This window comes from Desmodus rotundus, chromosome 6 (genome assembly GCF_022682495.2).
Source record: "Desmodus rotundus isolate HL8 chromosome 6, HLdesRot8A.1, whole genome shotgun sequence".
Taxonomy (NCBI): Eukaryota; Metazoa; Chordata; class Mammalia; order Chiroptera; family Phyllostomidae; genus Desmodus; species Desmodus rotundus.
In genome coordinates, this window is record NC_071392.1 from 156,501,452 (window position 1) to 156,516,347 (window position 14,896).

Genomic DNA, 14,896 nt, shown 5'->3' on the forward strand with positions numbered 1-14,896 from the left:
TTGGTTAGACGGAAAACGTGTTCTTGTGTCTTACTTTTCGTCAGGCACTATGCTGGGTGCTGCGGACACAGTCTCTGGCTGTGTTGGGCTGAGTTGCGTGCTACCAAAATTCATATGAAGTCCCAGCCCCCAGTACCTCACAGTGTTACTGTCTACGGGCTTTCCAGGGACCCACAAAAAAGACTCTGAATACTTGAAAGTAAAATAATTGGTCCGTTTTTGTTAAAAAACTGCATTATCAAATGTAGTTATGTTTCATTGTCTGCAGATTATTATGCCAACTTCGCTTAGGACAATATATAATTTTCATAAAGGTGGCGTTCGAAAACAATTTTGAAGTTATTTTTCTCGCTTTGAAATAAATCCCCAGCGAGCACCTTATGGCACCTAAAAAAGTCCTAGTCGATCACAAATTGGACAAGTTACTGCAGCCATTTCCCCCTTGAAGTCTTGAGGGATGCTCAGGAAACAGGTTGCTTGGGTTTTAGTGCAAACTCTGCTAATGCACTACGGTGCGACCTGGACGGCGGTTTTCCCTCCCACGAGGTACTGTTTTAAGGAGTAACCGAGAACATCCGCGAGCTAACCCCCTGGCACACAGCAAGAACTCGGTAGACGCCGGTATCACTGTCTCCGGTCCTGCTCAGGCACAGCTTCTGGCTCCATTCCGCACCTAGCCCAGGGGGCGGGAGGTCCCAGTGCTCCCACCGGCGCCCCCACTCCCGCCGCTGGGGTGCCGGTGGCCTGTCGCGACAGCGGTGGTGCATTGTGGGGCTTGTAGTGCGGGGCTGGGGTGGGTGGGTGGGTGGGCGCGGCTGCAGCAGTCGCAGCGGGGCCATCTTCGGCCAGTGCACCCGCGCCCGGCCCGATGGCGCCTCGGCCGCTGAGCCCCTTGGTACTGGCGCTGGGCGGCGCCGCTGCTGTGCTCGGCTCGGTGCTCTTCATCCTCTGGAAGGCCTACTTCGGCCGCGGACGGGAACGGCGCTGGGACCGCGGCGAAGGCTGGTGGGGCGTGGAGCCCGCCCGCCTCCCGGACTGGGACGAGTGGGACGTGAGTGTAGGGCTGGTGCGCCTCCCCGCGAGCGACGGAAGGGCCCGGTTCCAGGGCTTGGAGCTGCCGCCCGCAGGCCCCTGCGCGGGCAGCCGGGCCGTTGTGGGCCGCAGAACCGAGGAACCGGTGGAGGTTTGGGGAGGGGGCTGGGGGCGGACGCCGGCTTCTTCGCGAGCTGTGTCGGGGCCGCACCAAGTGCAGCCGGCGCCCGCCCAGCGCCTGCGCAGTGCGCGGCTCTGGGGATGTCGCGAGAGGTCCTATGGCCCTTCAGTGAGCTGGTGGCTGCGCTGCGCCGCTCCCCCAACTCCGTGGTTTTAGCGGCCCTGGCACGTGGGCAAAGGGAATTTGCCCGAGGCCACTCAGGGAGAGCATGCAGAACGAGGTTGGGGACTCAGGACTCCGGAGGCCGCTCTAGTCCCATTGCACCAGGCTGTGCCTGCCTGCCCTGAACAGGTGGAAGGCAGGGATGGGCGCCTTGGTACCTGCGGTCTCCCCTCCCAAAGAGCAAGGCAGGAGGGTGAGGCCGCAGCCTGACCTGTGTCCCGCAGCCCGAGGACGAGGAGGACGAAGAGCCGGTGCTGGAGGAGTTGGAGCAGCGTGAGGTGCTGGTGCTGGGGCTGGATGGCTCAGGGAAGAGCACGTTCCTGCGCGTGCTGTCCGGGAAGCCACCGCTGGAAGGCCACGTTCCCACCTGGGGCTTCAACTCCGTGCGGCTGCCCACCAAGGACTTCGAGGTGGACCTGCTAGAGAGTGAGCAGAACCCCCCCTCCCGCCCAACCCTGCTCACCGTCACCTGAGTTGGATCCACACCTGGGCTCTTTGCCTGGGGGTGGCTCCAAAATGCATATCTAAGCAGAGCATACCCCTGTATGAAATCCTTCCCGAGTTTCTGGGGGCACAGGATACAGAACAAACTGCATTCCAAGGTGGGCTCCAGCGGGCCCCTCTGGCCTGCCCCTCACTCCAGCGGAAGCCCACATGGCCAACGCAGACACTGGCAGCTAGTTTCCCGTATGCCATTCATCAAGTGCCACTGAAGGACAGGGGCACCACTGGGAAATGCGTCATTAGGTGACTTTACCCTTGTGCGACCATCACAGTCTGCACTTCCACACACCTAGATGGTGCACAGCCCAGCTTCAAGCCTGTGCGGTGTGTTGCTGTACTGAATACCGTAGACAACTGTAATGCATCGCACTACGGGGCCACTAGGTGATGGGAGTTTTCCAGCTCCATTATAATCTTATGGGACTACTGCCATACATGCGGTTTGATGTTGACTGAAGTGTCATTAATGTGGCGCATGACTGTACTTAATGAAACCCAACAACTGCATGCAACTGGAAACAATTATTACCCTCATTGATGCATGGGGAAACTTGAGGCCCGGCAACTGCCTGACTCCTGACGGGAAGCGCCGTGCTACATTGCTTGTTTCTGGAGGGTGCTTCCTGTTTTGTCTCCTGCCCTTTGCAAGCGCTGTCCCCTCAGTCTGGAAAGCCCCTCTTCCCTTGGTAAACTCATCCTTCAAGGTTTACATCAAACATGATGTCCTTGTGAAGCCTCCTCTGACCCCCAGGCCAGGTGTAGGGCTGCTCCTCCAGGCTCCCCGTCTGCTTCAGTACTTGCCTGCACACACCAGCCTGTGCCCCTGTCGAGGCCTCTGGGACACAGGGAGGTCTGATCCAGCTCTGGCTCCTGGGCCCCAGCCCCGAGCAGGCGCCTGGGAGAGCTGGTTGAGTGAGTGATCAGAGGGTGCCTGAGCAGCCCCCAGCCCTCTCTGATCACTCACTCAACCCTGCTTGGGGTCTTGGGAGAGGATGGCACAGAGGGAATTGAGAGGGCAGCAGTACTTAGCCGCCTGTGTCCAGCCACACACTTGTGGGGGGACAGGCAGACTTCCTGCCAAACAAAGCTCAGACCGTGAAGACTGGGTGGGTGTGGTTAAGTGCTAGGCAGGGGCTCGGACTCAGGGCCCGGCTGTTGGCCTGACTGGGCCCAGTGCCTCCGATCTCAGGCACTGGCCTATGGGTCTGATCTGGCTACATCTTCCTTCCTGAATATAGCAAACATTGACATTCACCTGCAATTCGGGCTCCACAGCAAGCTTTCCCCATCTCCCTCTTTTGTGCCAGGGACACAGAAAGGTCAAGTGGGGGTTCTGCACTTGAGGCCCACTCTGTCTGGAAGTGAGAGTGCCCCCTGCGTCCAGCCCTGGGAGAGCGGGTTTGGTGTTTTCATGTTACCCAAGGGCACCATCCAGCCTCCAAAGGGCCCCTTGGCCTGGATTGCACCACAGATCTCCCATCCAAGTCCCGGGGCTTTCCCCTCCCACCGCTCGCTTTGCTGTGGTCTCCCACACCGTCAGGCCCGGCACCCGGCTAAGAGTGGGCTGTGGGTCCTTGATGGCTCTTCCCTTCCCCCATCTCCAGTGCCCACCTCATTAGCTAGTCCTGCTAGCTGTGTCCTCATCTCTCTGAGTTCTGGCCTGCCTGCTTCTCCCCCTGCACCACTGCCTGCTTGATCCAAGCCACCATCATCTCTCGGTGCTGTGACAGCCTCCTTGCTGGCCCTCCTGCTTCCACTCCCGCCCTCCCCCCCCCCCCGTGTCCCTCTGCAGGGTCCCAGTGTGAGCCAGTGGTACCTCACAGATCATGTCCCTCTTGGTTAAAATCCTAAGGGGCTCCCCGCAGCCTCACTGTGACTTCACAGGCCCTGTGTGGTTCAGCCCAGGCTGGCCTTGCTGGGAATGGCTCCCTCCGGCAGGGCCTCGGCCACCCTGGCCACCTTCTGTCCCGCTTGCTCTTTTCTCTTCCTCGAGTGCTTTCCCTGTCTCTTCCATGACTAGCTCCTTCTCATCACCCCAGACTCGGCCCACATGCAGCCTCCTTGGGGAGACCTTCGTAGACCACCCAATCCAAATCCACGCCCCCAGCCACTTCCACCGTTTGTTTCACATCCCTCCTTTCTGAAACGTGCATGTGTGTGATTGCCGTGCCATCTTGACTGTGAAGGGAGCTCCTCCAGAGCAAGGCCCCTGCCTGCCTGCCGTGCTCACCTCTGTATCTCCAGCACCCAGATCAGCGCTTGGCACCTAGTAAGCACTCAGTAAATACTTGTTGAGTGCCTGCTATGTGCCAGGCATTGTGCTGAGGGCTTTGGGGGGTCCAGAGATAAATGGCTCTTACTTTCAAAGAGCTTAGAGTCCATGAGGGTCAGGTGTATGACCAGAAACACTAGGATGCAGGGTGACCAGTGGGGCCTGGGCAGAGGGGCAAAGAGGAACAGGAAGGCACCCCATAGCTGGGGGTGCACACGGGTGGCAGCCGTGTGGCAGGATTGAGTTTGGCCTTTCCAGGGGGAGAAGATGGGGTGACCAGACTGAACAAGAGAAGCTGAATGGAGGGTGGTTGTGCACAGGCAGGGCGAGGAGTCCTGGCTTCTGGCCGCAGCTACTGGACCCACGAGGAGGCTAGGGTTGGCAGGAGGCACCTACTATACACCAGCCCTCAGAAAAGAGCATTGTATTTGCACCTTTGGGTTTTGCTGTTAGGTAAGTTCAGTGAGAGGAGACTGATGTGTGAAGGTAGCAACTTGCCAGGGAGACCCAGCTGTCAGCTGGAGCTAAACCCAGATCTGATCGGCTCTGTGCGGTGGGGCTGTGTGTAGTGACCCAGGGCCCAGGAAGGCTCTGAACTGGCTCTTGGCCTCTCCTTAGTCGGTGGCAGCCAGAACCTGCGCTTCTACTGGAAGGAGTTTGTGAATGAGGTGGATGTGCTGGTGTTCATGGTGGACTCAGCTGACCGGCTGCGGCTGCCCTGGGCCCGGCAGGAGCTGCACAAGCTGCTGGACAAGGACCCTGACCTGCCTGTCGTCGTGGTGGCCAACAAGCAGGTGAGGGCCAGACTTGATGGCAGGTACCTGGGCAGGGGTGGGTGCCCTGTAGAGGGATGCAAGCCCAGGCCCACGACCTGGTGAACTTGGCGGAGATCCTGCCCCCCCTTCTGCCTGTGCTCTTCCCTCATCCCACGTCCCCATCCTGTCAGCCTTCCCTGTTGCCTCCCTGTCATCCTTCATCCTGGAGAAATGAGAAAGAGTTACTCAGTATGCACTAGATGCCAGGTGTGGTTTTGAGTGACGCTTCCTGTTATGCTTCTGTTGACCCTCTGAGGCCTGGAACACTAGTCCCGTGTACACACAGGGAGTCAGAATCTCGGAGGCTTTGTAGTCTCCCCAGGGTTGTATGCCTCAAAAATAGTGGAATTGGGGTGTCTGACTCCGACGCCTGCACCTTTTGTACTCTGCTGTGTCCTTGTGACCTCTGACTCTAGATCAAAGAACTAAGGCTGGGAAGCGATGAGAAGTTAACAGAGTATAATAAAATAACACCTGGATTTTACTGCGTGCCGCTTACTGTGCGCCAGGCACCGTGCTAGCACTTGACAGCAGGACCTACAAAACCCAACGATGGGCCTTGCTGTTGTCCCTAAGGGCCCAAAGCTCCAGGTGGGGTGTGGCACAGGCAGGACTTGAACTCCAATTGTCCCCAAGGTTTCTGCCACTAACCCCTACACCACACCTCTCCTGGGTGCCAGCGAGGTGCTTTGGGCCCAGCAGCCTTGGCATCACAGACCAAAAGTGCCATTCTCAATACCAGTGACACAGCCACAGTACGGAGTCCTGAAGTTACTTCCTGTGGCCTGTGCCCACGTCCCCGAGTCCTGGGGCATGTTTCCAGCCTGGTTGGGGGGGGCTTCTGTCTTTGACCTAAAATCCCCTTGCCCATCAGGACTTGACATTTATAAATAGGTTACCGTGTGTCCTGGTCTGCCTGGGACAGCCCCCTTTTATACCTGTTATTGTAGTATAATTATTAACAGTGCCCACTTTGAGTCTCAGAAGTACCCCGGTTTGGACAGTGAATTACATCATCTTACACATAAACTATAGTTTGTAGCAACTTTGAACCCACAGGAGACAACACTGAAGGGCCCAGCATTCTAGGAGTTGCTCCAAGAAAGTCATTTTAATCTCAGATCAGGGCTGGAATTAAAATGCACCCTCCCCAGCTGTGTTTTGTAGTGGCCTCTTCCTCCGCCAGGGTCTAGGGGCTGGGGAGGTGAGGCCCTTGCCTGGAGGTGACCCCGCTGTAAAATCTCTCCACGCTGAGTCCAGGAGGCTGAGCTAGGACTCCTGTGTGGGTCCTAAGCTTGGGCATCACACCAACCCCAGTGTGAAGCCTGACTCTACCTCTTAACACTGCGTCTGTGACTAAATGACTCCACCCCCCGAGCTGGTTTCCTCATCGGGTAAGTGTGGGCTGTGAACTAAGTAAGACTCAGTGCCCATCGCCGTGCAGCGTACAGGAAGTGCTACTTCTACCCACAGCGGCTGGTGATGGGAGGAGAGATGCGTTCAAAGGAAAGGCAGAGACGAGGGAGAGTTGAGGCCAAGGTCGCTCGGGTTTGTTTCCTGGCTGAGGCCGGGAGTTGGTGAACACTGTCGGCTGTTTCACAGGACCTGAGCGAGGCCGTGAGCATGGTGGAGCTGCAGCAGGAGCTGGGTCTGCACGCTGTGGACAGCCAGCGGGAGATCTTCTTCTTGGGGGCCAGCATCGCCCCCGCAGGGCCCGGCGTTGAAGACCCCGGCACCGTGCACATCTGGAGACTGCTCTTGGAGCTTCTCTCCTAGGCTGCCCCTCCTGTCGCTGACCAGCCCCGGGAGCCCAGGCTGCTGCTCCATCTGCAGCCTGGGCCTGGGGCCACGCAGCTACACGTCCCTTCTCTCCTGGCCCTCACGAGCAGGGCTTGGCCCAGGCTGAGAACCTCGCAGAAGCCTTCCTGGTGAGGTGGCTGTGGGGCTGCGGGGGGCAGGGGGGTGCACAGGGCAGCACAGAGTGGCTGTTTCTGGCCTGGAAGGGGGTCCAGCTTTCCCCAGTGAAGGCCCCTCCTCCTGACCTGTACAGTGAGCCGGTCCGTGGGCTCAGTGCGTCCCTGCCTGCGGGTCGCAGCGGCTGACTGTGACAGGGCCAGAAGCACCCCCAGTCTAGACTGGCTCCTGGAGACTCCATGGCACTCCCTCGCGGGCAGTCCTGGGCGGCTGCAGGGAGCCCCGGCTCTGCCATCTGGCTCAGGGTCTTAATGAGTCTCTTCCTGTCTGGCCCTGCGGCCTTCATTTGAAAGATGACTTCTGTGGACTTTTCTAACTGGAAGATGCGTCTCCCAGCCACAGAGGTAAGACGTGTGAGGACAAAGATCCCAGCAGGCACCTGAAACCTCCCTGCTTCCCCAAGCCAAGGCCCGGCCCTGCAGCCTCTCAGACCTACAGTACATGGTGTCCACGCCCTGATGAGAAAACTGAAGCCCTGTCCCCCTCCCCCCAACTCTGGAGACAGAAGCCGCTGCTCCTGCACTAACTGTGCCAGTGCCCGTGTTTACATAAGGAGGGGAGAAAGACGTCCCCATTCCCAGAGGGAAGAAGACCAAAGACTGTCCACCAGAGCTGGGCACTGGACGTCAGCCCAGAACTGCATTGTGATTATTTATTTATTTATAAGGAACAGGCCGAAGATTTAGTCTGTTTCTAGGTGCTGAAACACCAGATGACTGTCATGGGAAATCTGGATCTTTGAGGAAGTGGCTGGAGTCACGAGTGCCACGGTGGTAAGCTACCTGCGTCAAAAATCTGCAGAGCAGTGGCCTCCTCCGCCTTGAATCCTTCGCTCTGCTCCATCAGTACATCATACCGCTCCTGTGTGGACAAGAGACTCTGGGAAAGGAAATTTCAAGCATGTAAATCCAGGTAAAAAGAAATGGGCCTTAGCCGACCAGCCTAGAGGGCAGCCTGGGGTCCATCGCTTAGCGTTCCTGGGCCTGTGGATGCCCCAGCTCCAGCCAAGTTGGACGGAGTTTCCAGTGTCCTCTCCAGTGCGAATCCCGACCCTCCTTCCAGGGACCAGCCGGCTTAAGGGCCACCTTGTCCCCGCATCAACGCCTCTCATTAGTGCTGGCAAAGGAGGAGCCTTCTGCCTGTCAGCACCACTGAGTAATCGACAGCCACAGATGGACTTTTTTTTTACAGCTGATAGCCAACTCCGTGTGCTTTTTCGTGGAGAACAGGTGACGTGCCTTCATTTCATTTGATGTTTACTCTGTGCTTCGGTTCTGTGGCCAGTGTGGTAGGAGGGACAGGAAAGGAGGTGGAAGAACTGAACCGCTCTGCACTGGGGCTGCAGGTGTCCAGCATCCCTGCCTTTGAAATTCTGATTAACTTCATGCATTAAGGAGTGACTTGTCTGCTTTTATTTTAAATAATTAACGAATGACTTGGGGTTTAGAGGAGCCTTTAAAATTTTTCTGGCAACTTTTCACTTTGCCATGGGATTCACTTTGCAGAGAATCCTCACTTCTGTGTCCTATGAGCACCCACCCCCCACCCTGGTTTCCAGAGCTTGTCACCTTTGGAACCGACATTAGTGAGGGGACCTTCCTCTTCTCATTCAGACATGCCTGTGGTCCATTATCACTACGTGCTACAATGTTTATAGTCCCCAGTGGGGGAAGTGAACTTGAATAGAGTTCAACTGCATGTAGCTGAGCTACTTTCAAAGACCACCCAGAACTGATGGGTCCCGGCAGCTCTAGAAGACACACACTGATGAGGGACGCTGCAGGGCCACGCTGCCCGCCCTCCCTGGTACGGGATACAGACGTTGTTGGCTTGTGGGTTTGGTTCAGCACGTCCGTGGCTGGCAGCTGTGCTCTGAAGGGGATGCTGGCCCATCCTCCCAGCAGAGTGTCAGAGCCCGTCTGCTCTGGTTTCCAGGACCAAGCTGGGCGAAGGACAGTGGCCTTAGGAACAGCTAGCTGCCTGGCCTTGTGGCACTCTGACCAGTTGCTCCTGAATGTGACTTTGTTTCAGGGGACCCAGACATTACGTGGAGCTGTTCATCTCAACGTGAGCGAGGTTCCTGAGCTGCCGTGGGTCCTGCTGCAGTCCCACCACTGCCCCAACTGCAGCCCCCAGCCTGCCTAAGCATGGGGACAGAACATGTCTGGCGGCTCTCCTAACGAAGATGGCGGAGGAAGGCAGTGCCCACTCTTCACGTGGGAGGGAGGCCCCTGCCCTCGGAACTTGTGTCTGGGTCACTTCCCCTGGCTGAGGGGCATCTGTTCTTAAGTTATTTAAGTGAAACCGACGCTTCTGATAGTACATTCTCTGACCTGCTGCCGTCCCTTTGGAGAGAGCCCAACCCGGCCCGGAGCCAGGGCATGTGAATGGTCTGGGCGAGAGGGCTCTTGAGGCTGCTGGCACCATCCCCTTGGACCGAATGCCCATCCCAAGAGCCTCTGGCACGTCGTGCCACTCAGCACTGCCAGTGCAGAGGAACCAGTGTAGGACCAGGGAGGGATGGAGCCAGTGCTTCACAGGTCCCGTCAGAGGTGCCGATGAACATGGGCCTTTCTGCCTGAAGGAAACATTGGGCCCCCCGCAAAACACCTCCACTTGCCTTTGAAAACCATTTTGCCCTTATGCCAGTTTGGTGGCAACTGCCAGCACGTCACACCAGCTGCTGACACTCGCCTGTGGTGTCATCCTCACGCCACTGCCCCAAACCTCAGAGCCAGGACAGGCTGAGCATCAAGCCTCTCTCGCCTACTGTCTGCTTATGTGTCCCCAAAGTCCTTCCCAGTTGCGCTGAAAAGGGGAGCCTCCAGCCTCTCCTTGTCTGCTGCCCTGGGAGGAGATGGGCCCATTAAGGCACAAGGGGAAGGTTCCCATCAAAGATATGGAGGTAAAGGGGCCTTGCCACCCGCCCCTGCCTGGCAGCCCCATACCCACAGGGGGAGAGATGGAGTGCTGGTGGTGCCAGAGGGACTGCACAATAAATGCCAAAAACTGAGGCGTGGCTTTACTTGAATTCTGACTTTAAGGAGTGTGTGCTGGGTGTTCAAGTCCCAGTGAGGGACACGTACGGCGGTGGTCCTAGAACACCCCTTGTGATCTGGTTTGTCAATAGCAAGTCCCTGGGCCCCTCAGCCCACTCGGGCGTGGGGTGCTAATGAACATCAGCTTTGGTCTCAGTACCTTCTGGGGGTGTCCAAACCCTTCCCCCACTCCCTGGCTCTGGCCCTGTCAGCCAGGTGTGGAAATGGGAGCAAGGATATCACCTGACAGCCTCCACGCCTGAGGTCAGAATGAAGGCCACTCCACGAGCATTTCCAGGCAAGGTCCCTGCACTCACTCCATCTAGTAGGAGATGTCAAGCAGATTAAAAGGCAGACCCAACTGACAGGCCTCACTAATGGGAGTCTGGGTGTGGGGACCTGAGGCCACTTATGCAGCCTGGGGGCAGGGGATGGTGGGAGGTAGGGAAGGCCTCCTAAAACTGGTGCCTGAACTGGCCAGAGAAACAAGTTCAGGGCCAGCCTAGGCAAAGGTCTGAACCTGGGATGCTGTGAAGGGCAAAGTCATGAGGCCAAACGCCGAAGACTGTCTGCAGACTGGAGCCTGGGGGCCGGACCGCCCAGCCCGCCCAGCCCGCCCACAATGGGCCGGGTGCACTGTGCTCGGGGCCAGGGTGCAGGACAGCACTTGAGAGCCTAGACATGGCTGTTGAAAGACCACTTCAACCCCCCAACCCCCACCACCATTCGAGCCTCAGTTTCCTTACAGGGTGTTGTGTGAAACGGTCCGTGTGAAAACACTGAGCCCTCTTCGAGAGCAGTGAGGAGAGGCATTTCAGGTGCTTATGGGAGAAACCTTAGGAGCAGGAGGATTTCTGTATTAACAGCTGAGGACAAAGTATTCAAGGCTAAGAAAAGGCCCAGTGCCCACATCACACCCTGCCCGTGGTCCTGCTGTGGAGCACCTGTTACTTCCTCGCGTCACCCAGACCAGGCAGGCAGGCCCCGAGGATGGGGCTGGGTCAGCCTCATCCGAGGCCACACTCCCGTCCTTGCCTTAACCCAGCTCCAGCTTCTCGGGTCCAGGAGAGGCTTCAGCCTGGAGCTGAACCAGTCACTCAACCTCCATCTTACTCTTCTGCAAAGAGTCAACGAAGGCTTGCCACTCCGCTGGGTAGAAACGCTTGTAGACGTTGATCTTACTCCGGATCTGTTTTGGGGTATCTTGGTAATAATTCTTCTCATCCCGGGCCATAGCCTAAGAAGAGAGAAGGGCCACTTGAGGGCTGGATAGGCAAAGGTTCAAATCCTAGCTCTGCTGAAGGTGGGCCAGCCACTTCCTGTTTTGGAGGTTCAGATTCCTCACCTCGAAAGCCACGGCGTGCATGGGGACATGGGTGCAGATACCACGGGGGCCAGCTGAGCAGCTCACGCTCCAGCCAGCCAACTAGTCCCGCTTGACTAGGGGGTCCCATGTAGCCAGATCTTTCCATTTTTAACAGAGGCCAAAAAATAGCGACTTTGATTTGAACCCTCCCGTAACTAAAAAGGCAAGTAGTTCAAGTTCTTTGTAAATACCACACAAGCAAAAGGACACCGTGGGACTCAGTCTGCGGTGCTCAGTCTGTCTCAGCCATGAGCACCATCGTCAGTGGACACCACCTCCTGGAGGCCTCCCTTTGTTTCCACTCAGGAAATAGGCACGAGGCAAGCAGATCAGGTCTCCAACAGTCCAGGGTGCCTTCCCAACAGGCCCCTGTGGTTCTTTCTGCCAGGCCCAAGACACTCACCTTGTAGTCCTCCCCGTGGTTCTCCACCATGTAGCGCACATAGTCTATGAGGTCCCGAGACAGCGTATTTCCCTTCTTTTCTGGGAGGCTGGCTTCTGTCTCCAGGTCTGGGGTGAGAGAAGCCAGGAGACAGAATGAGGCGTTGCTTTCTGCACTATTTGAGCTGCCTAGTCACCCCTTCACCCAGTCCCAAGCCACAAAAGTTGCTACATCAGCCATCTGATGGGCTTTCTCCATCCACACATTCAGTGCCAAAACCTTCCTCTTCAGCACCTTGGGTCCCAGGCTCTGCCTAAGATACAGTCAGATGAGTAAAAGGCAGGAAACTGCTTAGTGCCAGGTCCTGGGGGCAGAGATGAATGGACAGGGCTCCCTTTCAGCTCTAAAATGGAGAACCCCCTTTAAAAAAAAAAAAAAAATATATATATATATATATATTTATTTTTAGAGAGGGGAAAGGAGGGAGAAAGGGAGAGAAAAATCAATGTGTGGTTGCCTCCCACACACCCCCTACTGGGGACCTGGCCTGCAACCCAGGCATGTGCCCTGACTGGGAATCGAACTGGTGACCCTTTGGTTCTCAGGCTGGCACTCAATCCACTGAGTCACACCAGCCAGGGCAGAACCTCTTTCTCATGTTACACTAACACATGAAATGAAAGGTCTGAACAAATGAGAAACAGGGCCTACAGCTGGACCCAGGCACTTCTCTGTTCCACAGGAGGGAAAAAGCCAAGCTGGGGAGCCAATAATGGCTTCGTTTCTGAAACGGCCAGGCAGACGCTCCCTATTTCTCACCTGTGAAGGGAGAGACAGAGCTCACGGAGACAAGGCGGTCAAATCTCATCTGGAATTAAGTGCTAAACTTGCTCATAGTCAAAAAACTGTCAGTTGGCTTTGACGACAGTAAGTACTTGGTTTTATATACGCAAGCTAGTGCAGTGCTTCTCATAGGAATCACTGATACACGCTGAAGACGGGGCCTCAAGGGGTTCTGTATCAAACGTCAATCTCAGGTAAGAGGAAGAACGGGTGGAGAATTCCAGAGTATCCGTCTTCCCCGCAGATTGTACTCTTCTGTTTCAATATTCAGTTTCCACGGCCTTAATGAACATGGAATGGCTTGCTCATTGGGAAGATGAAATGAGACGGTCAAATCTCTAAAAAATCTGTTCATCCTGAAAGGCAGGAGATGCTGAAATGTGTGCCTGAGACTTAGCGCTTTCCCTCCTAACCTCTCAGGCCGCTGGCTCCATCCTCCCTGAACGTCTCTGACCTCACTTCGCACACGTGAGTTTGGTCAGTAGACTGCAAATGTTCCAGCCGGAAACACAGCCCTAACTCTGTGAGCCCTGGACCAGTCACTTCTTCCCTCTGAGCCTCAGTTTCTCCACCTGCCCTTTCCAGACCTGACCACACTAGAGGGTAACCCAGAGCAATGTGGCCAAAACCCACCATTTAGCACGTAGGGCTTCCGCACGAGCTCCTGAGGCCTCTCTTCTACGTCCACCTCCATGGCCTTGACCTGCAGAGAACAGCCAGTGAGACCAGTAAATGAAGGAAGGATCCTGGATGAGGGAAACTTCTAGAGGCTCTTGCCCATCCCAGCACCAATGCATGACCCTTAAGAATCCTTGTACAAGGTTAGGCAGGAACAGGTGACAAGGAGAATCAATCCCCTGGAGGCTTCACGGTTCCCAAGAGAATCAAGCAAGCAATACATCTTTCCGTGCCTGTCTGTGAAATGAGCGTAATACCCCTCGCCTGCCTCCCTTTGTTGGGTGACAGTCCAATGGAACAACAGACACAGACGTGCTTTATAATTTACAACGGCGGGGGGGGGGCGGTTTGGGGGGGATGTCACATCTCTTCTCTATGGGGAAGAGCAACCTGACAGTGCTTGGCTGTGGCTTCAAATCTGTTCAAGAAACAGTAGCACTCTTTCCTTCTGGGAGGAAGGGGTAAAAAGACAAATTCGACCAGCAAGCCCATGCTTTAGGTTAACTGTTTATTGAGCATCATCCACATCCCAAGTACCACTGGAGATTTAATGTACAAAACACATAGTCCTGTCCCCAAGGGGATTATGTTGGGGAAAAGAGGCCCAGCCAGGAAACAGATAAACAAATAGGTAACACACCACCGAGTATTTACAAGTGCTGTAAATTAAAATAATGCAGGGAAGAAGTCACTGAGTGAAAAGGGATGCTATTTTTTTTTAAAGGGTGGCCCAGAAAATCCTTCCTTGGGAGAAACTGGCCCTAGAGAAGCCTCGGTCCAATGAGGCTGGACGACTGGGGAAAGATGGAACGAACAGTAAGTAAGGATCCCAAAACCTGGGGAGTCCTTACGATGAAAGTTAAGGGCAGAAAAAGATAAATTCTGGAAAATACCATTGAGATGACAAGGGACGCAAACAAGTTAATTTCAGAGGGAAAAAATGAGTGAAGGAGAAGCTCCAACCCAGGGCCAGTGCGTACGGAGGAGGTCGTAAAGGGACTCTCAGCCACAGTCCGCGCGGGCTGGCCGAGTTCTCTGTGGCGAGGTCGCAAACCGAGGACGGGCGTGAGGGAGGTAAAGGGCAGGACTGAGGGCCAGGCCGGACCCTGCCGTGTCAGTACCTTTCTCTTACGGAGGGGCACCGCCTTGTTGGGGTCCATAGCCAACCCCATCTCGGCCAGGTTCTGCCGCACGGATTTGGCGTGGTCCCAGGCATGTCGGATGTGGGAGCTACGGGCAAAGAGAGGGAGAGCGCGGAACTGTCATCTCGCCGGCCGTCCTGCCCGAGGCCCGCGGCCTCCTGAACCCCAGCCCCCTCACCACTCGATCCGCGGGGCTGCCTTCCGTCGAGCATTCCGGTTCAGGCGTTTCCGGTTAACATTGTAACCGAACTTCTGCCTCCGGGTCTTCCCCTTGGCTTTAGGCATCACGCCGACCACTGCACAGGTAACTCAGACTCCGCGGCCCTTGCTCCTAAAACCTCGTGGAGCGGACTCCTTCCGGCGTGTGAACGCACAGCTTGGCAGGCTTCTTGGGAAATGTAGTCCTCCCGGGAGCAATACCGTGCTAATTACTACAACTTCCAGAATGCAATGAGAAGTTGCGCCTGCGTACATCGCTCAGCACAGTCTTTCCCCCGCCCCTTTCAT

At 56.1% G+C, this 14,896-nt stretch overlaps 2 protein-coding genes across 8 annotated transcripts; one reads left to right on the forward strand and one right to left on the reverse strand.

Annotated features, from left to right (window-relative positions):
• Positions 1-816: 816 nt before the first annotated feature.
• Positions 817-9,953, forward strand: ARL10 (ARF like GTPase 10). Of its 7 annotated transcripts, XM_053926060.1 has the most exons (7): positions 817-1,051; positions 1,600-1,801; positions 4,770-4,945; positions 6,569-6,894; positions 7,638-7,852; positions 8,132-8,169; positions 8,972-9,953. In XM_053926060.1, the coding sequence occupies exons 1-4, from the start codon at positions 869-871 to the stop codon at positions 6,740-6,742; spliced, it is 735 nt and encodes a 244-aa protein (XP_053782035.1). In that variant the 5' UTR covers positions 817-868; the 3' UTR covers positions 6,743-6,894; positions 7,638-7,852; positions 8,132-8,169; positions 8,972-9,953. The 7 variants fall into 7 exon arrangements, with proteins under 7 accessions (XP_053782035.1, XP_053782032.1, XP_053782031.1 ...); XM_053926057.1 differs by having other exon boundaries at positions 7,638-8,169; XM_053926056.1 differs by having other exon boundaries at positions 8,003-9,953.
• Positions 9,954-10,621: 668 nt separating this feature from the next.
• LOC112319608 (nucleolar protein 16) lies at positions 10,622-14,768 on the reverse strand. The gene is made up of 5 exons (XM_024576947.4): positions 14,568-14,768; positions 14,369-14,477; positions 13,203-13,272; positions 11,748-11,854; positions 10,622-11,215 (listed from the first exon to the last, which is right to left on the reverse strand). The coding sequence occupies exons 1-5, from the start codon at positions 14,672-14,674 to the stop codon at positions 11,072-11,074; spliced, it is 537 nt and encodes a 178-aa protein (XP_024432715.1). The 5' UTR covers positions 14,675-14,768; the 3' UTR covers positions 10,622-11,071.
• Positions 14,769-14,896: the final 128 nt, after the last annotated feature.